We start from the raw sequence: 22579 nt of genomic DNA, 5'->3' as shown, positions 1-22579 counted from the left end.
ACCTCCCCAAAAATATTTGGCTTAGGAAGTGACACGATACGCAAGAAGATCTTAATTCAATCAGATTGCATCCATAAAATGGTCATCCAGCATTAAAAGAGTTGTAAAGGCAGGCAGGCATATTTACACAAAAATGCAATATTTTTTTATATTTAATAAATAAAAAGGCCCTTTAAGAGCATTGGACAGAAGTGACATTTTGACGTCGATTCCACCCTGCAATGATATGGAGACGGTTGGGGGCCCATCTTCCCGTCACTCGTCCCCATGTCACACAAAGGAACAGACGCTGATCGCCTCCACCGTTACCAACGGCTCCGGTAAGCGATGGAGGGCAATTGGAAGTGCAGATCTGCTATTGGCATTTCGTTTTCTGCAAATATATAGTTAACAAACTCCAAAAGGCTTTTTTTCTTTTAAAAAAAAAAACTTTATTTGTAAAATGTAATGAAGACAAGTCATGAAAGGGATAAAAAAAAAAAAAAAAAAGTATATATAAAATTACACATACATACATATATCCTGAAGTTCGACTTTAAAAAGACCTGGAGTCCCGATTTAAGAAAATTACCTCCCGGGTAATGATTCTCACTTGCTTCCAATGGTCAAGATTTTGGACATCTAAAGTAGCTCTGCCATAAAAATTTACAGATAAGTGTTCATTTATCAATTATTCACATGGGCACAGACCCAGATGGTTGTGCTTATGCGCCTAGGGAATAACCGGCGTTTCATGCAGTCAGTATGTCAAAATCAATGACTAGCTGAGAGATGGAGCAACAGTATGGCTCTTTCTACACATGCCAGTGCTTACATCTGTACAGGGACAGACAAATGGCTCTAGACCCAGACGGTACAAAGATGGATGACATGTAGTAACTTACTGCAACTAAGCACAGATCAGCCTTTCGTAGCCTGACCATTCCAAGTCTGATTTCTAATTGGTTGCTATAGTTTCCAGCCTATGGGAGAAAGAACCAACCAGCACTGATGTTGACACTTCCTACTTTATCCAATCAGCTTAATTTGTAGCAGACAATAATGTCTACGGTTGTGGATATTTTTGAACACTGCTCACGCATAGGTAGTCCAGGATTTACAATTGTCTTGGCGTTTGGTTCTCTGTACCCATTTCCAGGACTAAAAGCGTCATCTTACATGCTTTAATGTTCAAAGTCCAAAGTGGAAAGTTCACCAAGTTCAGTTTTCCTTCTTTTTCTCCCTGGCACTTTTCCTCTTTTTCTGCAAAGTTTTAAGTTCTGTCATCACACACAAAGTTTTATAAACCCAATGGACCTGTTATAAATAAAGTAAGAACAAATTATCAACCCAATAATGAATGGGTGCAGATATTTACGCTTCAATGGTATCAAGGTATATAAACATGATAAATAGTAACACAAGAAAAAACGTGTAACATACTGCGCTCACCCCCAGGAGAGCGTCTTCTGTTAATAATTAAGCTTCAATGAGCCCAGTGAGAAACTCCACTGGCAGAACAATAATCAACGCCCAATTGGGGTTTTGAGAGTGTGAACAAAGAAACAAAAACTCCTGAAATTAGGCTAAAAAGGTGCAATGTGCATGTAGAGCATGGGTAAATCCATACACACAATACAAAATAATTAACACAAATTAGGTGTAATAAAATATCAATAAGCGGGTAGCCCAGTGGAGAGAGAACAGTGCACACCCCATAGTGTAGCATGTATAAAAAGGATTTAATAATCAAAATCAATGGTTGCACTTACAAACAACTGAGAGGTATAAAGGCGCGAGTAATCCTAGAGCCCCATCTTGGCCACTGGCCTGGGAACAAGTGGGTTGATGTTGAAGGACACTGCCGACAGGGATGGATGGAGCCACTGCAAGGACTGGAGTCTAGAACCTGCTGTAACCACTGTGTACTCCAATAACCATGTTTTGAAGGGATCTTGCTTCTCTATCAACCTGTAAGAGACTGGGCTACCCACAGAAAATAAAAGGGTTACCCCGGGACCCCAGAGGAGTCTGTGCAGCTCTCCCAGGGAGGAAGGTGGACAGACATAGGGAAAAAGTGCAGAGCTTTGCTAAAGCTGCTATCCCAGAGACAGGATTGTGTAAATTAACAATCAAAACATAGATATAAAAAATAGTATGTACAAACGTCATCCACAATGAAAAATTGACATTTGTATAAAATTGATATCATATAAAGAAATAAAATATGTAATTAGGGAGTTTGTGAAATGTCTAAAAAGACCTGGCAATACCAAAAATGTGTATTTAAAAGGGATAAGTTCACCTTTGGGAACATGTTCCACTAGATTTTTAGGGTGGAACGTATAACATGTTACCAGTGTTGCAGCAGCTGTCCCGTTCCCTGTGGTAGCAGTATGGGGAAAAGTTCCTCATACTAGCTGTTACGGTTTGAAAATAGCGTGGCTGCGCTGAGCTCCACCAACACGGCCGCATCATTTAGACACAAAGCTCTGTGTGCCTGAATGAACTACAAGCCCTGACATCATTAGCGGCTGTGGGCTTGTAGTTCTCAATGAACTCAATGAACTACCAGGGTGCAGTGCTGTGATACTTCATTGAGTCTTCCAGTCAGGGAGTATCGGCGTACCCATACAGGCAAGCAGATACACTGACAGTGTACATGAGACCTGCATGGCATCAGCGATCTGCTGATCACTGGTGCAATACTTTACAGGCTCCTACCACAAAAAAATATAAATGCACTTTTACCTGCAAAAAAAAAAAGTGCATTAATTTTTATCCTTATCCTTTAAAATTGTTTACATGGACTTTATTCACATCAAAAGATCATGTGTGTGAGCCTTAAGGACCGGTTTACATTGTGTATTGTAAATGTGTAAAGATGAATGCATAAAATAAATAGCCACATATAAATAAAGTGTAAAAGATCTCTCCATGCATGAGAGCAGCATGGAAGGAATGTGTGACTGAGTAAATACATCAAAAATAGACAATTTAACAAACCAAAAACACATTCAACAAATTAAAAACATACTTCCTACTAAATTAAAAACATAGCTAACAAAATGGATACATGGTAAAAACAGGATTGTGTAATGTGAACCTAACCTGCATGATGACAAACAGTTAGCTTAAACTCAATGGTTCGAAAACAGAACTTCTCCTGTTTCACGATAACCGGAAAAATCACCCCGCGTCAACATGGACTCCCCCACCCATTCTGGGTAAAACTATCACCCCTAGCACCAAAGTCAAAAGTCTGAGTCCTTTTCGATACCTACATGACAGTGGATGCACAAATAGGGTCAGTAGTCAGCGGATCCCACCATCTGCTGCGCCTACTACGCAGACTCGCACCCTTTATCCCGAAAGAGGACATTGCAGTCGTGGTGGGAACAATCATCAATTCCAGACTCGACTACGCAAATACCCGCTATCTAGGACTCCCCAAATACCAAATCACTCGTCTGCAAGTCGTTCAAAATATGGCCGCTCGACTAGTGACTGGGAAAAAACCATGGGAATCAATCTCACCTTCACTGAGATCCCTTCATTGGTTGCCAGTAAAAGACAGAATCACTTTCAAGGCACTCTGCCTAATACATAAGTGTATTCAAGGAAACGCCCCCCAATATCTATGCGAAAAAATAAAAGCCCATAACCCCAAATCGCATTCTGCGATCCACCAATCAAAACCTCCTCCAGATACCCAAGGCCAGATACAAGTCCAAAGGAGATCGAAGATTTGCAGTCCAGGGACCTCGCCTGTGGAATGCACTACCAACCACCATCCGACTGGAGTCGGACCACTTGGCCTTCAGGAGAAAGATTAAAACCCATCTCTTCTGAGGTCAAGGGGTTCCTTACCCATGAAATGGATACAGCGCCCAGAGGCGATTCAGTTCGCATGTGTTGCGCTTTACAAGTCTCTCTCTCTCTCTCTCTCTCTCTCTCTCTCATTACTAGTGATGTTGTATGGACTGGAAATCATGAAGAACAGATATACGGTATATGTTTTTAAAAAAAAATGGAACTATAACACATAAAAAAAAAAAAAAAGTGTACATACACACATTTAAAACCATGTGCGTGTATATCTGCAACAATCTATAAAGTGGTCAATATCAGTGGTGAAAAAAAAAACAGTATTGTTGGGATAAAGGAACTAGCCAATCGGACAAGAGATTGTTATTGGCCATTCACAGAATGTGCTCCCAGGAACTGCTCCCAGTGTGAGGACTACAGAATGGTTTTATCAAGTTCCTTGTCAAGACCATTGGAAGACTTGGTATGTAGTTTGAAAATACAATATGTCTCTCTGGCATACAAGTATTTAAAACGTCCGCCTTCAGACAGAGGCAGAAATGGAGTCAATGACATGGACTCTTCGTCAATCTGGGTTTTCGTCATGATGCAACAAACAATGCCTAAAGATAATGAATGTAGGCAAGCATTTCTCCACACTTATACTGTGCCCACCAAAGCAGGCCCAAAGTGATCTTAAAGTTCATCCCATATATTTCATACCACAAGAGCAGGTGATACAGTACACTACATAAAGTAGCGGAGCAGGTGTAGAAGCCATTTATTGAATGGCGACGGCCTTCATCATGTGATCAGTGAAAATATGAATATGTGTTGGTTTGTTACATGGTCTACTTTGGATAGATGTATTTACAAGATCACGTTTGCTGCTCATTTGTATGTGGCTATTAATTTTAATCAATCATCTTTGCATATTTACAATACACAATTATCTAGGCTCACACAAATGATCTTTGATGTGAATACATTCTATATAAACCAATAATTTTATTAAAAACACTCCTTTGGTATTTTCCTGTTTAGACATGTCACCAACCCAATATATTCCCCCCCCCCCCCCTTTTCTTCATAGGATATCGGTTATAACATGTTTATACAAAAATATACATTATGTTAATTTTTCAATGTGGAGGAAGGTTTGTACATACAGACTATTTTATATCTATGTTGGATTGTAATTTACACACTCCTGTCTCGGGATAGCAGCTCCACCTTCCTCCCGAGAGAGCGACACAGTATCCTCTGGACTGCCCACCCCCCGGTAACCTTTATAATCTCACCAAACCAACTGTCAAGACTCTATGCCCCTCAGTTGTTTGTGAGTCTAGACATTTATTTTGATTATTAAATCCTTTTTATGCATGCTACACTATGGGGTGTGCGTTCTTTCCTTTTTGTCTTACTCAGGGTATATAAACACTTATACACTGGACAAGTTAGTGTACAACATGTCTGCTGGACGGCAAGGACAAATGCTCCATTTTAATCTTAGCTTTTATAAAATCACAAAATAACCCTAAAATGCATCAGACACTTTGCAAAAACAAACAAAAATGTATAGACGTCAGTTTTAGGCATATAGTGCTAAAGTGTTTAGTCCAAGCCTCTTTTGTAAAAGAAGAAGAAAAAAAACAAAAAAATAAAATAAAATAAAAACATACCTTTCTTGCTGTGGGGGTCCATGGTGATCAGTCACTCTGACACACATCTCCGATCTCGGTAAAGAGCCTATGACATAGGCTCTTTACCATGTGATCAGCTGTGTCCAATTGCAGCTGATCACGTCATAACCAGGAAGTGCCGGTTATTGCTTTTTCTCCATTCACGCTGACAAGGTGCGAGTAGGAGGAGAGCCGATCAGTGGTGTGATAATCAGCACATTGGTGCCCACAAGGATGCCTGTCAGTGCCCATATGTGCCTCATTAGCAGTGCCCATCAGTGAAGAAGAAAACAGGTTTACAACATTTTATAAACGGAATAAATAAATAAAACATTTCTTTTGTTTCTAACATTTTCAGTCCTTTGTTTAGCAAAAAATTTAAAATAATTAAAATTCACATGGGTACAGTTTTGCATGACCGTGCAGTCAAAGTGCGACAACTCTGGAAGCTGAAAATTGGTCTGGGGAAGGAAGGGGGGTGAAGGTGCCCTAGACCTAGAAGGTGTAATCCTAGACTTCCATGAAGACTTCTGGACAAACTTCTCCAGACAGTAGATGGGCGTACCTGGGTCCCACTGCTTTCTGACAGTTCTGTGCTAATGGCCGATTCCGATGTTGAAGGGAAGCAAGCATGATGGGTCTTTCACCTGCTGCATTAATTTTCCTCATCAGACAACCAAGTCTATGGTCCTCATCATTGTTTGTTTCTTTGTGCTTCTTCAAAAGAGCTTGAACAGCACATCTTGAAACCATAATCCGCTTTGAAAGCTTTGCCTGGATGAGAACTGGTTAATGCAGTATATCTACCTTGTGTCTTGCTATGGTTTATGACCTGCGACATAAAACGGTCTTCCACAACTGCACATTAGTAGAAGAGTTCCTCACCCAGTTTTAAGCCTCCTACACAGCCATTTGTTTGTTAATGATTGTGTTTCAACCTACATATGAAATTGATGATCATTAGCACCTGCGTGGTATATTTAGTTACCATATACCTGACTCTAATCCTACAAAATCCCTGACTTTGTGCAAGTGTAAGAATTGATGCTAGATGGAAGCCAAAACGGTAGTCACACCAAATATTGATTTGATTTAGATTTTTCTTCTATGCACTTACTTTGCAGTTTATAAACCGATAAAAAATAAATAATAATAAATCACATATTTTAGAAAGCATTCTTAGTTTACACCATTTCTCTAAGCATGCCTAAACCTTTGGCACAGCAATATATACTTTTTTTTTTTAATCACTTCAGTACAGGACACTTTCACCCCCTTCCTTCCCAGGCCAATTTTCAGCACGGTCTCACTTTGTATGACAACTGCGTTTATGCAACACTGCATCCATATAACATTTTCACACAAATAGAGTGTTCTTTTGGTGGCATTTAATCACCACTGAATTTTTTTGCTAAATAAATGAAAAAAAAAAAAAGGCTGAAAATTAAATATGGCAACAGGTTGGCTCTCCTGGGCGAATCGTCGTAGCTGTACAGCGACCCTTTAAATGGCTTCAGCAAACAGCATGCATGCCTGCCGCTTGACGTAGGAGCTGATGCGCGTGGCTCTCAGAGACAGAATCTGTCAATGTAAACAGACAGATACCTGTTCTTTCAGGGAAGTAGAGAGAGATCTGCTGTTCCTAGTAATCGGGAACAGAGATTTCTCTCTATTCCCTCTCAGTTCACTGCCCCCACAGAAACACCTTCCTAGGACACACTTAACCCCATGATCGCCCCCTAGTGTTAATCCCTTCCCTGACAGTGTCATTTATACAGTGATCGGTGACCATTTTTAGCTCCAATCGCTGCATAATGTCAATTGGCCGCCTCAATGTCGCAGTCATTGAGGCGGGGAAAAAAAAAAAAAACTGATCACGGTCATTAATAGTAAAAACAAAATAATAAAAATGCCATAAATATTGCACCTATTTTGTAGACACTATAACTTTTTGCGCAAACCAATCAATATACACTTATTGCGATTTTTTTTTATACCAAAAATAAGTAGCAGAATACAAATATCTTGAAGCCCGAAAAACGTCAGGCGAGCACAAATATCCCCCAAATTACCCCCTTTTTGGAAATTAGGCAGTCCAAGGTATATCGTAAAAGGGATGGCCAGTTTTTTTAAGTTGTATTTTTTCACAAGCTTTTGGAAAACGAAGAAAAAAAAAAAAAAAAAACACACACCACGATATACCTTGGACTATCTAATTTCCAAAAAGGGGTAATTTGGGGGATATCTGTACTCGCCTGATGTTTTTCGGGCTTCAGTGCAGTACAGGGTTCTCATTATGGGTGTGGCGGTCAGAGATGGTGATTGTATTTAAAAAAATAAATACATTTTTTTTTTCTTTTTAGATGAACATTATTGGCCTAAACTGATGAATAAATGTTGTTGTTTTTTCAAAAAATTTCATTTTTTTTGCACAAAAAAAATAAAAACCTGCAGAGGCGATCAAATACCACCCAAAGAAGGCTGTATTTGTTAAAAAAAATAAAAATAAAAATAAAAATCAATTTTGTTTGGGTACAATTTTGCACGACTGCACAATTGTCAGTTAGCAAGGCAGCGATGCTGGTTAATACACTGCCCAGAGCAATACAGTGTTAAGCCTCGTACACACGATCGAATATCTGATGAAATCTAATCCTATGAATTTATCAGTCTTGCCTACACACCACCGGTTAAAAATCCGATCGTGTCCTACGCGGTGACGTAAAACACAACGACCTGCTGAGAAAAATGAAGTTCAATGCTTCAGAGCATGCGTCGACTTGATTCTGAGCATGCATTTTCCCACAGACGATCATTTTTTTTAACCATAAGAAAAATTTAAAACAGGTTCTATTTTTTTTCACCAATGGATAAAAAAACGAACCGATCGTGTGTACAGGGCTATAGTGACACTGAACTATTTATTTTTGTTTTTTAACTCCCACACATTACGATTGCTTATACCAACGAATTTCACTGGTATAAGCAACCATTTTTACTGAATGAAACAGATAAATTTAGTGTGTTTTGTTGCGATTAGCTGTGAATGGCCACAGAAAAATCACATGGTACAGATGGGCTGCGATTGGTCACAGTGATTACTGTGACCAATCACAGCTAGCAACACAATTGTATACAATAGATTGTAAACAATGGATGGCTTCCATTCATGCCATTGTCACGTGATGTGCTGTGAATGGTCACACTGATCGCACGGTACTAGCAGCGGGTCAGTACTCTGATCAGTCATCGATTGTGACTGGTGGACACATCGCGCCGGATCGTTGGAGGAAGACGTCATATGAACGACGAATGTCCTACCCAGCCATCATTTGACAATAGACTGGGCAGGAAGTGGTTCATTTACCTATTACAGCTGGGAGCCGAGCTTTCCAGTTCAGATTTAGTTTGTGCAAAGCCACCATTTCAGCTAAAATGTGGACTACGATGGACAGAATCACCCACTGAATATTTTCAAACTGTCAGCAGCATTTGGACCCCAGTCTCCTCACATTGGTTTACTCAGCACTCTACGTAAAGTGAAATGTCCCATTGTATAAAATCATTAGGCTGTGAAATCAATAGAAATGATTTAAGAACTGAAGCTCTACTCACCACAATTATTATAGTATTGCACAACAATGGAGCGGAAAAAGCCAATGAAATGAACATCCCAGAAGAATCGAAGTACTGTTGCTTTGAATACTTACTAGATGATAGAAAACAAAAATACAACCATGAATACGGAGAAAACAATATTTTAAGGCAACATACAACATTTCTAATAAAACAAACATATAATCCAGGTTCATTACCAGAAGTGTTCGCTGGAATACAAAACTGCATATGCTGGTTATTAAATATTTACAACAGAACCTTATGGGCTCGTTATATGATGGCGTTAGGATAACGCATGCTTTGTCACAACGCAATAAACTTTACATGCTTTGCCTATACTGCATTGGCATTCATTCTGAATGGCAACTCAGTGCTTCTTTCTGACAGGTGAGTTGCGGTGCGATGCCATAATGCATGAAAAACAGTGCATTAGTAGGATGCATGTGGGTGCCATTTAGAATGAAAAGCACTGGCATTGCACCAACTTATGTGTTGGCACACGTTGCAGTAAAGCACGCAACAATGCATGAATACGGGTGTAAAACTGCCCTAAATTGTATCTGAAGCCAATACTTTGCTGGCAACAAAAGTGAGTACACCCCTAACTGAAAATGTCCATATTGGGCCCAAAGTATCAATATTTTGTGTAGCCACCATTATTTTACAGCACTGACTTAACCCTCTTGGGCATGGAGTTCACCAGAACTTAACAGGTTGCCACTGGAGTACTCTTTCACTCTTCCATGACAACACATCATCACAGAGCCGGTGGAGGTTAGAGACCCTGCGCTCCTCCATCTTCTGTTTGAGGATGCCCCACAGATGCTCAATAGGGTTTAAGTCTGGAGATATGCTTGGCCAGTTCATCACCTTTAGGCCCCTTTCACACTGGGGCGGGAGGCACGGTATAGCACCGCTAAAAATACCGGCGCTATACCGTCGGAATTGCCGCGGGATTCGGCTGCTAGCGGTGCGGTATTAACCCCCGCTAGCAGCCGATAAAGGGTTAATACCGCCCGCAATGCGCCCCGCGGTTTCCCATGGTTTTAAATGGGAAGGAGCGGTGAAGGAGCAGTATACACGCCGCTCCTCTCACCGCTCCAAAGATGCTGCTGGCAGGAGATTTTTTTCTCTCCCGCCAGCGCATCACCTCAGTGTGAAAGCCCTCGGGCTTTCACATTGAGTATGCAGTGCAGGAGTATTTCAGTCGGTATAGCAGCGCTATTTTTAGGGCTGTACCGCCTGAAAAACTCCTCAGTGTGAAAGGGGTCTTACCCTCAGCCTCTAGCAAGGCAAAGGTCATCTTGGAGGTGTGTTTGGGGTCGTTATGTTGGAATACTGCCCTGCTGAACGCATACGATTTCATTCCCACAGTCAATGTGAACCAGAGCTAAAACGTATGTCTATTCCTACACATCCAGTTTATTCTCAAAGCGTAACTCAAAGCATTTAAACCCAAAAGCAAACATTTATTCTATTGCAGATCACCAATTCTTAATATTATGGCTGCATTCCTTTTTTGTTTAGGCTTTCTTCTGTTTTCATCTGGTGATCCAGCCACCAAGTCTGTTTTTCCAAAAAAACAAGCTCTCTTGAAGTTATAGGGACGAGACAGACCATTTACCACTGGCACAGGTACTTACAATAATCAGCTTTTATTTGTGGAAAAACCTTGGGCCAGATCCACAGCCAGCGGGCTCAACTTAAATGTTCCTATTTAAGTTACACTGCCGCAAAATTTCTACCCAAGTGCCCGATCCACAAAGCACTTACCTAGAAATTTGCAGCTGTGTAACTTAAATCCGTACGGCGCAAGGCGTGCCCAATCTAATGGGGCGAGTCCCATTTAAATTAGGTGCACTCCCACGCCGGACGTACTGCGCATGCTCCCGACGCTATTTTCCCGACGTGCTTTGCGCGGGTTTACGTTGCGCCGAGTTTTGAGAATCGCGACGGGTGTAAAAAAAAAAAAGGAGTTGCGGCGGAAAAAAAAAAAAAAAGTAAAAAATATTTGACAGCGACGCGGGAAAGAAGGGTCTATTTTTACATGGTATACTAACTTTACACTTTGTAAAGGCAGCCCTAAATAACACTTACGGAAAAAAAACGAAGGGAAAAAGCTTTGTGGATCTCCGTAAGTGCTAATTTGCCGTCTTTGATCTCTCAGAGATCTAACCCTCTGGTAAGGTTCAGTGTTTGATCGTGGTGGAGGTGCTTTGTCGTCACTGTTGCTGTACCGTCTGTGGATCAACTTCACACTGGGCAATACTATTATAACTTCTACTAGCCTTGGACTTTTTTATCCACCCCTTATTGTGTTTATGCTTTTGGCACTCACATTGGTGTCATTCCATTCATCACCGACGCTGTGTATATTTACTTTATGTGTTCACTTTATTTGGCACAGTACACCTAATTGTAGCACAACTCCTTTTTTCCTTTATGTATTGTGTATGTTGTATAACATTTTTGAGTCGCAGCTTATAATTTTATTTTATTTGTATATGGTATGCGCAGTATTTTTTCCACGTGACAAATGCATGCCACACTTTTCAGATATTTGTAAAAAAAAAAAAAAAAGTCCTCATTTTCCTTTTACAATTATGTGCCACTTTGTGTTGGTCTATCACAGGGGTCTCCAAACTTTCTAAGTAAAGGGCCAGTTTACAGTCCTTCAGACTTAACGAGGGCCGGACAGTGGTCAGTGGAAGTTGAAAAGGTCCCGACGTCAGTGGGAAAAATTAACACCCCATTGTTTGTTTCAGTAGGCGTAATTGTGCCCCGTCATTGGGTCCTATTGTTGGTGTCATCACTGATGTCATTTTTCCCCATTGAGAGAAACTGTACCCCATTGTTGGTGTCATTAAGAGGAATTGTCCCCTATCATTGGTGTAATTGAAAGGAATTGTGCCCCATTTTTAGTGTAATTTTTAAGGATTTGTGTCCCATTGTTGGTGTCATTGGCCCCATTGTTGGTGTCATTGAGGGAAACTTTGTCCCATTGTTGGCGTCATTGAGAGGAATTGTCCTCTATCATTGGTGTCATTGTAAGGAATTGTGCCCCATTTTTTGTGTCATTATAAGGATTTGTGTCCTATCGTTGGTGTCATTGGGCCCCAGTGTTGGTGTCAGTAGGAGAAATTATGCCCCATGGTTGGTATAATTGAGAGAAACTGTGCCCCCTTGTTAGTGTCAGTAAGAGAAATTACGCCACATTGTTGGTATCAGTGGATGAAATAGTGCCCCAAGGGCCGGATAAAAGCAAGCAAAGGGCCGCATCCGGCCCCCGGGCCGCAGTTTGGAGACCCCTGGTCTATCATATAAAATACATTTACGTTTTTGGCTGTAACATGACACAATGAATACTTTTTCAAGGCACTGTATTGCAGACGTTAGGTCCACATGTAAATTTTTATTTTTTTTTATAACATTTTTAAATCAAGAAGAAGTTTTACTTACTACAAGTTCAGAGCAGCAAATTCATTAATATATTCAGAACTGCTCACCAAGGCAACTGCAAAATAACATGAAGGAGACCTCATCAATACATTATGCAGCAAATATATATTTCTTATATGCAAATTGCAGCAAACCTAAAGATAAACTCTGGGCACAATTATTTCATTGGATTACCATATGTCTGATCTGTCTTCCGATCTCTGCTGAGCAGGTGGATGATAGGTCTGTGCAGAAGAGCAGACATGGACACCCGCTGTTCTGTATGGTACCACCCATAACTGTTTTTAGCGGATCAGGTGTCAGCAGATGTTCTGCATCATAAAGCGCAATAGATGGTCTGATTGGGTCTGCCTGAAAAACTGACAGGCAGACTTGATCGGTCCGTCTATGTGAAAGGAGCCTTAAAGTGATGCTAAAGCTTACATTTTTTTTTTTTTTTTTTTTAAGTAAAATAAACATGTTATACTTACCTGCTCTGTGCAATAGTTTTGCATAGAGCAGCCTTGGTCCTCCTCTTTGGGGTCCCCCACTGGCACTCCTGGCTCCACCTCTTCAGCAAGTGCTCCATTGCAAGCTGCTTACTACTGTGAAGGCACTCACGCAGGTTCACTCCTGAGCTGCTCTGTGTGTCTACAGACATACACGGGGTGGCTCAGCGCCACCCCCTTGTTACAGAATTGGATTGACAGCAGCGGAAGCCAGTGAATATCAATCTTCCCAGTGAGAAGGGAGAGAGCTGCAGGTCTGGTGCACAGTGCTGGATCGCGATTGGGCTCAGGTTAGTATAAGGTGGGTTGGGGGGGATCCTTTGGCACAGAAGGTTAAGAATGCATGCACCTCGCCACCCCCCCCTACATTCTGGAGTGTGGTTTGAGGGGTATTTCAATTATCGTTTGACAAGCCTTTTATCATTCTTTGTTTGTGAGTAGTTTTCATTATTCTATTATTCCATTAAAATTTGCCAAACGGTAGTACACGAGGCTGGTGCGCCTTTCTTTCTCCCTTTTTGTCTTCTATCAGGATTCCCCCATCCATGAAGGGCAGCAAGGCCTCTGTTACTACGTTTTTTTTGGCATCTAAGGAGAACTGTAGACATCTGACTAATTATCAAGGATCCCACTTGTGCGCAGGAGTTTGTGTGTTTTTTGTAAGAATGCATTAAGTCAAAAAACCTTTAGCCTCTACAAACACACTTTAACCACTTAAGACCCGGACCATTATGCAGGTAAAGGACCTTGCCCCTTTTTGCGATTCGGCACTGCGTCGCTTTAACTGACAATTGCGCGGTCGTGTGAAGTGGCTCCCAAACAAAATTGGCGTCCTTTTTTCCCCACAAATAGAGCTTTCTTTTGATCACCTCTGCGGTTTTTATTTTTTGTGCTATAAACAAAAATAGAGCAACAATTTTGAAAAAAAAAAAATTGCAATACTTTACCATTTGCTATAATAAATATCCCCCCAAAAAAATAAAAATATACATTTTTTCCCCCCCCTCAGTTTACCGATACGTATTCTTCTACCTTTTTTTTTTTTAACAAAAATATCGCAATAAGCGTTTAACGATTGGTTTGCGCAAAATTTATAGCGTTTACAAAATAGGGGATAGTTTTAGGACTTTTTTTTATGAATTTTTTTTTTTACTACTAATGGCGGCGATCAGCGTTTTTTTTCGTGACTGCGACATTATGGCGGACACATCGGACAATTTTGACAAATTTTTTGGGACTATTGTCATTTTCACAGCAAAAAGTGCTATAAAAATGCACCGTTTACTGTGAAAATGACAATTGCAGTTTAGGAGTTAACCACTAGGGGGCACTGTAGGGGTTAAGTGTGACCTCATATGTGTTTCTAACTGTAGGGGGGCGGGGCTGGACGTGTGACGTCATTGATCGTCCTTCCCTATATCAAGGAACAGACGATCAATGACATTGCCACTGTGAAGAACAGGGAAGGTGTGTTTACACACAGCTCTCCCCGTTCTTCAGCACCTGTGACCGATCGCGGGACACCGGCGGCGATCGGGTCCCGCGGCCGCGGGAATTGTAGTTCCTGAACAACTGGAGGGCCACAGTTTGGAGACCCTTGCTCTGGAGCATCAGAGAAGCCTTCTTACCATATGTGCAGCCTATGTATTTATTTCTCTGTTCTGGCTGATGCCCGGGGGCCCTCTTTGCCACTCCCTCCCAATTTCTTCTACATCTGCACTTTCTAGTACATCACTATAAGAATGTGATATACAAGTGAGCCAAGCCTCGTTTTCCTGTAAAGTTAGCACGGTGACTTCGCTCCGCATAATAAATGGTCAACAATCCTGCAGGATTGCAAATAGAGGCACGGCACGTAAATGCATGGATTGACGGCACACAAATGCGCAGGCGCCAGTGACGTCCTTGAAAGAAACAGTGGGCAAGAATTCCTAAACTGCACGTTAAAATACTTTTAAAACCAACAACTCCCAAGTACCGTATAAGCCAACCCGAGTATAAGCCGAGGTACCCAATTTTACCACAAAAAATAAAATAAAATGGGAAAACGTATTGACTCGAGTATAAGCCGAGGGTGAGAATGCAGCAGCCACTGTAAGCGGAAAAGGAGGGTTAACAATGCCCATTTGCACTCCTCACTGTGCCCATTGCAACCTCACTGTGCTCATTGTCAGTGTACCTGAAATTGACAGGCTGTGGGCGTCCTTTCATTGTTTAAAACTCGCGGTCTCCTCCTGGTCCCTTCCGTGATAGGCAGAACTGTGTCTGCTAAGAAACGCCCATCATGGACGTTCTCTTATTCTCAGACTCAGTTTCCCAGCAGACACTGTGTTCAGTGTTCCACCAATCATGGACGTCCCCTTGTCCGAGGATGAAAAGGCATCCGTGATTGGCGGAACACTGAATACAGTGTCTGCTGGGATGGGTGAGGATGAGAGATTGTTCGTGATGGGCGTTTCTTAGCAGACACAGTTCCGCCTATAACGGAAGGGACCAGGAGGAGATTGCGAGTTTTAAACGATGGACACCTGCAGCCTCTCAATTTTTAGGTAAACTGACTCGAGTATAAGTCGAGGGGGCATTTTCAGCCCCCCCCAAAAAAAGGGCTGAAAATCTCAGCTTATACGCGATAGATAGATATATAGAGATATATAGATATATATATATATATATATATATATATATATATATATATATATATATATATATATATATATATATATATATATATATATATATATAGTAGTTTTATAAAGGTTTATATGGTGCAAAGTTGTGCAGGTGAATTACCAACTACCAATTTAATAACCACTTCATAACAGGGCACTTTTACCACATTGTACTACTCTGTGGAAGGGATCAAGATTTTTTTCCCCCTTTAACACATTATGATTGCTTATAGCAGTGAATAACATTTTAGTGAATAATTTTACTGACTCATTCATTTTGTTTTATTGCAATTGGTCAAAGCTAATCACATAGTACAGGTAGGTTGTAATTGGCCCTGTCTGTACCATGCGATCACACTGACCAATCACAGCTAGCAACACAATTGTACACAAAGGATGGCATAAAAGGAGGAGATCCATTGTTTACAACTGTCATGTGACCCGCTGCGATTGGTCACATGTAGGGCTGAAACAACTAATCGATTAATCGAAAACTAATCGATTATGAAAATAGTTGTCAACTATTTTCATAATCGATTAATCGGCCAGTTGATTAGTTGGCCTGCATATAGAATGCATTATTTGTTTACATATCAGGAAATACAGTGCAGCACACATACAGCTCAGTACACCATCCCTACATGTCACTAAGTACCTGAGAATTTGTGAATGTGCAAGTGTGAGGAGCAATACCTCGTGGGACATGTAGTCCTGGGCAGGAAGTAAGTGGTTCTAAAGGCAGAAGGTGTGTGTGTGTTTTTTTTTTTTTTTTTTTTAAATCTTGCTATAGCGGACGCTTTATCCTATACTTTGCAGCTTGCTATTGAGGCACTCTGAAGACAGGAATAGCCAGAAGCATCAGTGAGGGACCCCAGAAGTGGAGGATATGGGCTGCTCTGTGCAAAACCATTACACAGAGCAGGTAAGTATAAACAAGTTTGTTAAAAAAAAAAAAAAAAAAAAAAAAATCACATTAGACTGTGCAAGGAAGATCAGCATCTGGACCCAGAGAAAGTGGAGGTAATAGAAAGCATTACAATTACTGTAGTTGGTTATTTATATTTACCACTGCATATGGATATATGTAAGAATAAATTGCCTTTTTTTATTTACATATTAACTAAATTGTACACCACACTTTTTTTTTTTTTTTTTTAAGATTATCCGATTAGTCGATTAATCGAAACAATAATCGGCCAACTAATCGATTATGAAAATAATCGATAGTTGCACCCCTAGTCACATGGTACCGGAAGTGAGCTGGTACACTGATCAGTCATTGGCTGTATCCAGTGGACACAACCAGTGACAGATCCTGCCACTGTGTGGCGCTTTATCAAAGGGTGTCACAAGGTCCTACGCAGAACGGTAGAGCCACTGCCTGGCCATTATTCTGCTATAGGCTGGGCAGGAAGGTGGTAAAGCCCACCGTTTTGCCACTGCACATATGTGTCAGGTATTTGTAAAGGGGTAAAAGACACAGAAAACGCCATTCCTTACCCATTATCAGAAAGTGTACAATCTGGAATTTGTAGAATTTGAAGGAGAATATCGTTATTACAAAGCAGAGCACATGGAACACCAATAGTCCAATCACCAATGGTTCTGTCCAATCGACAGGCTGAAAACAAAACACAGAAGAACAGTTTAATAAAACATTAGAATAATCATTTATATATTCCTCGATCAGTATTACCCGCCCACATCCCCCTCCTCCTCCCCCTCCTCCTCCTCCTCCATTCTCAAATGTAACCAGGCTGAGCAATCCTCATTACACTGTGCTTGTCCAAGAGTGTAGAGATTCATCCTTTAGATCAATATTGTTTATTAGAAGAAGAATATTTTAAAGTGTGTGTTTAGTTTAGAATATAAAAATGTACCCCGACTTCTTGTCCTGCTGACAGTTTGCATCCAGGGCCTAACGTTTACAGGTAATCACGCAGTTCTAAAGGCTGAAGGTTTTACCTTCATGCAGTCTATGCATAAAAGTAAAAGAACCTTCTGTGTGCAACACCCCCCCCACCTCCCCCTCCCCAGCCTCTCCAATCCTTACCTGAGCCCCCTCCGATCCAGCGATTGTACACAATAGCCTCAGTTGTGTGGGAGACTCTCCCTCCTTATTGGCTCCCACTGCTGTCAATCACAGCCAATGAAGAGAGGGCAGGGCGAGCTGTAGCTCTATGTGTCTTATGGACGCATAAAGCAGCAGCTTTCCGAGTGGTCATACATGGGTGCCCCCAGGGCAAGTGGCATTCTCTGGGGGCACTACTCGAGAGGGAGGAGCACTGGCAGGGGACCCAAAAAGAAGAGAAGGATCAGGGCTGCTCTGTGAAAAAAAACACTACACAGAGCAGGTAAATGAAGAAGATTCGGGAGAAAATGGACAGCCGCACTCCAGATGAACTTCGGAAAGTTGTCTTTATTCAATAAAAGTAGGCATACACAGCCACAAAATGGGGACAGCCGACATGTTTCGCACTACATTAGAACAGGTAAGTATAACTTTTTTTTTTTTTAATAACAAACAAGGCTTTAGTATCACTTTGGGGCCAGTTCACACAACGTGCAGTCCAGTGCAGTGCGTTTTTTTCTGGATCAAAAACGCATGGAAAGTAGGTTATATGGTTTCCAATGGCAGTTCACACCAGTGAGGTCAGTTCCAGACGGAAAAAAAAACCCCAAAAAGTAGAACATGTTGCATTTTTCCTGCATTGGAACGCAGTAAATTGCACCAAAAAGCACTGGAACTCAAATATGTGCCAGACCCAAGTACAGTGGAAAAAAAATAGAAATAAGATCAAAACAGGAAAATAGAAAAAAAAAAGAAAAAACGCACATGAACGTGTCAAAAACACATTAGAAATGCATCATAAACGGATCTGTATGAGCCGCATATGGTACCCAGTAGGGGTCTGGTGCGTGCTGGTTCACCGTTTTAGGTGCGATTTCAGCCCGAATTTTGGGCTAAATTTGCACCTAAAAACAGACCAAAAGACAGACAAAACGCACCGGACCTGCTGCGGAGATATGTGAACCGGCCCCATGGAGAGCCGGTCGAAATCTCCTGCTATTTAGAATTGGATGCGGGGATCGTTTGGTCCTGCCAACTCCTGATCACTACTTTTAACAGCACGCTCTCAGCAGAGACACCTACCCTGCCCATGGACACATATATTGCCACAAGTATTGGGACGCCTGCCTTTACACACACATGAACTTTAATGGCATCCCAGTCTTAATCTGTAGGGTTCAATATTAAGTTGGCCCATCCTTTGCAGTTATAACAGCTTCAGCTCTTCTGGGAAGGCTGTCCACAAGGTTTAGGAGCAGGGCCGGTGCTAGTGCAAGGCAAGATGGGCACTTGCCTTACAGCGCCAGCGCCAACCCTGGGAACAGGGCGGAAAATTGACCACCGCCGAGTCAACACCGCCGCCAGAACAGAACAGTGTGTATGATCGTCCACGGACCACGGTATGGCATTGGCAGCCTGAGACATGGGATGTACCATGTAGCGCTATGGGAGGGGGCACAAAAAAAAAGCTCCCTGCTAGTTAAACCTTGTCCTCCTACGGCTGCGCTGCGCCCGCCTCCCGCACTATATCCCCAGCGGCGGCACGGCACCTGCAAAAAAAAATGAGCTCAGCAGTCTGCAGCACAGCATGGAGGAGCCGAGTGTGACAGGCGCCCCCCATGCTGCTTGAAAAGTGAGACCAGCATCATTCCACTGACTAGCTAGCGTAGGCTCCGCCTAAAGCTCCGCCTACCCTCTTCTGCGTGACTTCATCTTTTCCCAGAGCAGGTCGGTGAGCCGTGAGTGACGTCACCCATCAAGTGAGGTGATTTCTGTGGAGGAGACTTGAAATTAGGGGAACCCCAAATCCAGGCCCAGGCAGCAGCACACTGCAGCAGCAGGTGAGGCCAGGACCAGGTACCGTCCGTATCATCATTCATGTTTTTTAATGTTGTTGTATGACGTGTGCCAGCCAGAGCCAGGTTCCAACTGCCAGTGCCAAGCAGCCAAATAGTGCTTGCTCAATATGGATTAAATAAATTTGAATTCTGCATAGACATAGATGTCATAATGAAAGTGATTTGTGCAAGTAGTACCTGCTGTTGCACAAATCATTTTATTTATGATATCTATGGCTATTCATAATTCTCATTTATTTAATCCATATTGAGCAAGTACTATATTTTAGCAGCACTTTACTGTTGTTTTTGCGGCGCTATTCGGCCACTAGCGGGGTGCCTCAAATACTTTTTTGAGCGTCCTGCCAGCACACTGCTAGAGGCCCAAAAGGGTTAAAACGGGCCACAAAGCCCCGCAGCAGAGACGCTTTGCTGGCAGTTCAGTGGCGCTGCCCATTGATTTCAATGGGCAGGGGCGCTTTAGAAGCAGTGTGTACACCGTTCTTACAGGGCCTCAAAAATGCGTCTAGCAGGACTTTTTTTGAGCACCCTGCCAGCGCACTGCTTCAGTGTGAAAGCTGACAATTCTTTCACCGCTCCAGGTGAGCCTCGTGGATCATCAAGGGTCGTTGAACCACCAGGGTGCCGGCAATGCTGATTGTAGCACATAGACGAAAAAAACTCTGGACAGCCGCACTCCAAAATGACTTAAAATAAAGTTGGTCTTTTATTGTAAAAAGTACATGCAGACACTGCAAACAACGAGTACAGAATGGCCGACGCGTTTCACGCTGCAATTTAGCGCTGACCAGTGTGAAAGCTCTCGGGCTTTCGCATTGGAGTGAGAAAAGAGGCTCTTTCAGGGCACTTTGCAGGCGCTATTTTGTAGCGCTGCAGCACCTGCAAAGCTCCTCAGTGTGAAAGCAGCCTAAGACCCCTTTCACACTGAGGCACTTTGCATGCGTTTTAACGCTAAAAATAGCGGCTGCAAAGCGCCCTGAAAGAGTGGATCCATTCACTCCAGTGTGAAAGCCCATGTGCTTTCACACTGGAGCGGTGCGCTGGCAGGACAGTAAAAAAATCCTAAAGCGCCCCTGCCCATTGAAATCAAAGCAGCGCTTTGCAGGTGTGTTTTTAAACCCTTTCTCGGCCGCTAGCGGAGGTTAAAAGCACCCCGCTAGCGGCACTGAATAGTGCCCCCACCGCCCCAGTGTGAAAGAGGCGATTGTGCGTGTGTGCTAAGCAGACAGGGCCGCTGGTGATCCTACTCCCCCTGTACAGTGTCAGAGGCACTGGCGCAGCATTGGCAGAGGACTGCATCCATTACGAGGAAACATCCCCTGCACTGCTGCGTGTCCCCGATCATCACAGTGCCACTGCCAGTGAGTGTGACCTGTATGTGTACCACTGCGTGCAGTCACTGTCTCTGAACTTCCGTTCCACTCTGCCTTTCTGCCCAGTGCTGTGCCCATACACCGCAAGATTCCTCTGCATTTATGGGTGCGGGTAAGGCCGCATTTATGGGTGCGGGTAAGAAGGCATTCATGGGTGCGGGTAAGGCCGCATTCATGGGTTCTGGTAAAGGACTGCATTTATGGATGCTGGTGACGGATACTGTCAATTTGCCCTATGTGGGCAAGGTGACAGTATCTAAGATTTTACTGCCCTACGTTTAGAAGAACTCATTAGCAACCACAATCTATTTCCTTTCATAAAAAAACATACATATGGCACATATATGATGTATGGTGTGTGTGTGCGCGTGCGTGCGTGCCGGGGGGGGAGGGGCGGCAAAATGCACCTTTGCCTGAGTTGGCAAAAATCCTTACACCGGCCCTGTTTAGGAGTGTGTCTATGGGAATGTTTGACCATTCTTCCAGAAGCGCATTTGTGAGGTCAGGCACTGATGTTGGACAAGAAGATCTGGCTCACGGTCTCCACTCTAACTCATCCCCAAGGTGTTCTGTTGAGGTCAGGGCTCTGTGCATGCCAGTCAATTTCATCCTCCCCAAACTCGCTCATCCGTGCCTTTGGGACAATAATTTTGGCGATATTGTGTATTAAGGATGAGCTCCAGCGTGTTCGCATAGAACACATGCAGAGCCCGCCAGGAAGTGTGCACGGCGCTGGCTGCGCTAATAACAGCCAGGGAGACATTGCACGATCCCTGCAGCCGAGCATCGGGACAATGTCTCCCTGGCTGTGATTAGCACAGCGCCGTGCTCACTTCCTGGCGGGCTCTGCACGTGTTCTATGCGAACACGCCGGAGCTCATCCTTATTGTGTATGTATAGTGGGTGTTTGCTGACGCACATCTGTGTTACGTGGATAATGGCTCGCTCACACCGTGTCCCACTGGATAAAAGGCACTCACTACGAGGGTCATAGGTTTTCATGAGACTTGCTCATGTCACAAAACACATCAATGCAAAGCAACCCTTCATAAAAATGCATGCACATGTATTGTCAGCGTATGTCTATGTGAATAAGCCCTTACACGACACAATAAGACTCCAGGGGGCGCTATGGTGTGAACAGGGCACATAGACTGCCATTGTCCTGTGCTGATCTATGCAGCTCAATAGAGCCACCCTATCATATCATCTGTATTACTATCCCGGGTGACAGGCTCACTGTACACATATCACTGTCACCATAGGAAGTGATCGGCCATCACACCATACAATCATTCCCCCAATGTACACTTACTGCACGCTGGAACAGCGACCACAGTCCGGACTCTCCTTCCATGTCACCCGGCTCAGGAAACGCCACTCTGACAGAGGATGATACAAAGCAGACTCCTCCCACCGCCCCGCCTTCCACCTGTCACTTAGTTTGGGACTGCAGCAGGTAACCGAGATCCAGAGCAGACCCCGCCCCCTGTTTGTCAATCCATCCTGAAAGTAGGCTGTGGTGGGCGGAGGACCCAGTGGAGTCTCCTCCCATCGCCCCGCCCTCTGGCTCT

General features: G+C 42.9%; 1 protein-coding gene across 1 annotated transcript; it reads right to left on the bottom strand.

The window, feature by feature from the left end:
- Positions 1–749: 749 nt before the first annotated feature.
- TMEM18 (transmembrane protein 18) lies at positions 750–22465 on the bottom strand. The gene is made up of 5 exons (XM_040348670.1): positions 22321–22465; positions 17203–17323; positions 12546–12600; positions 9084–9177; positions 750–1296 (listed from the first exon to the last, which is right to left on the bottom strand). The coding sequence occupies exons 1-5, from the start codon at positions 22360–22362 to the stop codon at positions 1201–1203; spliced, it is 408 nt and encodes a 135-aa protein (XP_040204604.1). The 5' UTR covers positions 22363–22465; the 3' UTR covers positions 750–1200.
- Positions 22466–22579: the final 114 nt, after the last annotated feature.

The sequence above is a fragment of the Rana temporaria genome, chromosome 4 (assembly GCF_905171775.1).
Source record: "Rana temporaria chromosome 4, aRanTem1.1, whole genome shotgun sequence".
In the NCBI taxonomy this organism is placed as follows: Eukaryota; Metazoa; Chordata; class Amphibia; order Anura; family Ranidae; genus Rana; species Rana temporaria.
The sequence above is the reverse complement of the archived record's forward strand: the minus strand, read 5'-3'. Positions and strand labels throughout refer to the sequence as shown.

Bases quoted from the DNA above. Each gene is read 5' to 3' on its own strand.
- TMEM18 (XM_040348670.1), bottom strand. From the start codon at position 22,362: ATGGAAGGAGAGTCCGGACTGTGGTCGCTGTTCCAGCGTGCA. The intron at 17,324-22,320 runs GTAAGTGTACAT...TTTTGTTTTCAG, and splicing joins GGTCGCTGTTCCAGCGTGCA to CCTGTCGATTGGACAGAACC. The intron at 1,297-9,083 runs GTGAGTAGAGCT...TATTTATAACAG, and splicing joins GCAATACTATAATAATTGTG to GTCCATTGGGTTTATAAAAC.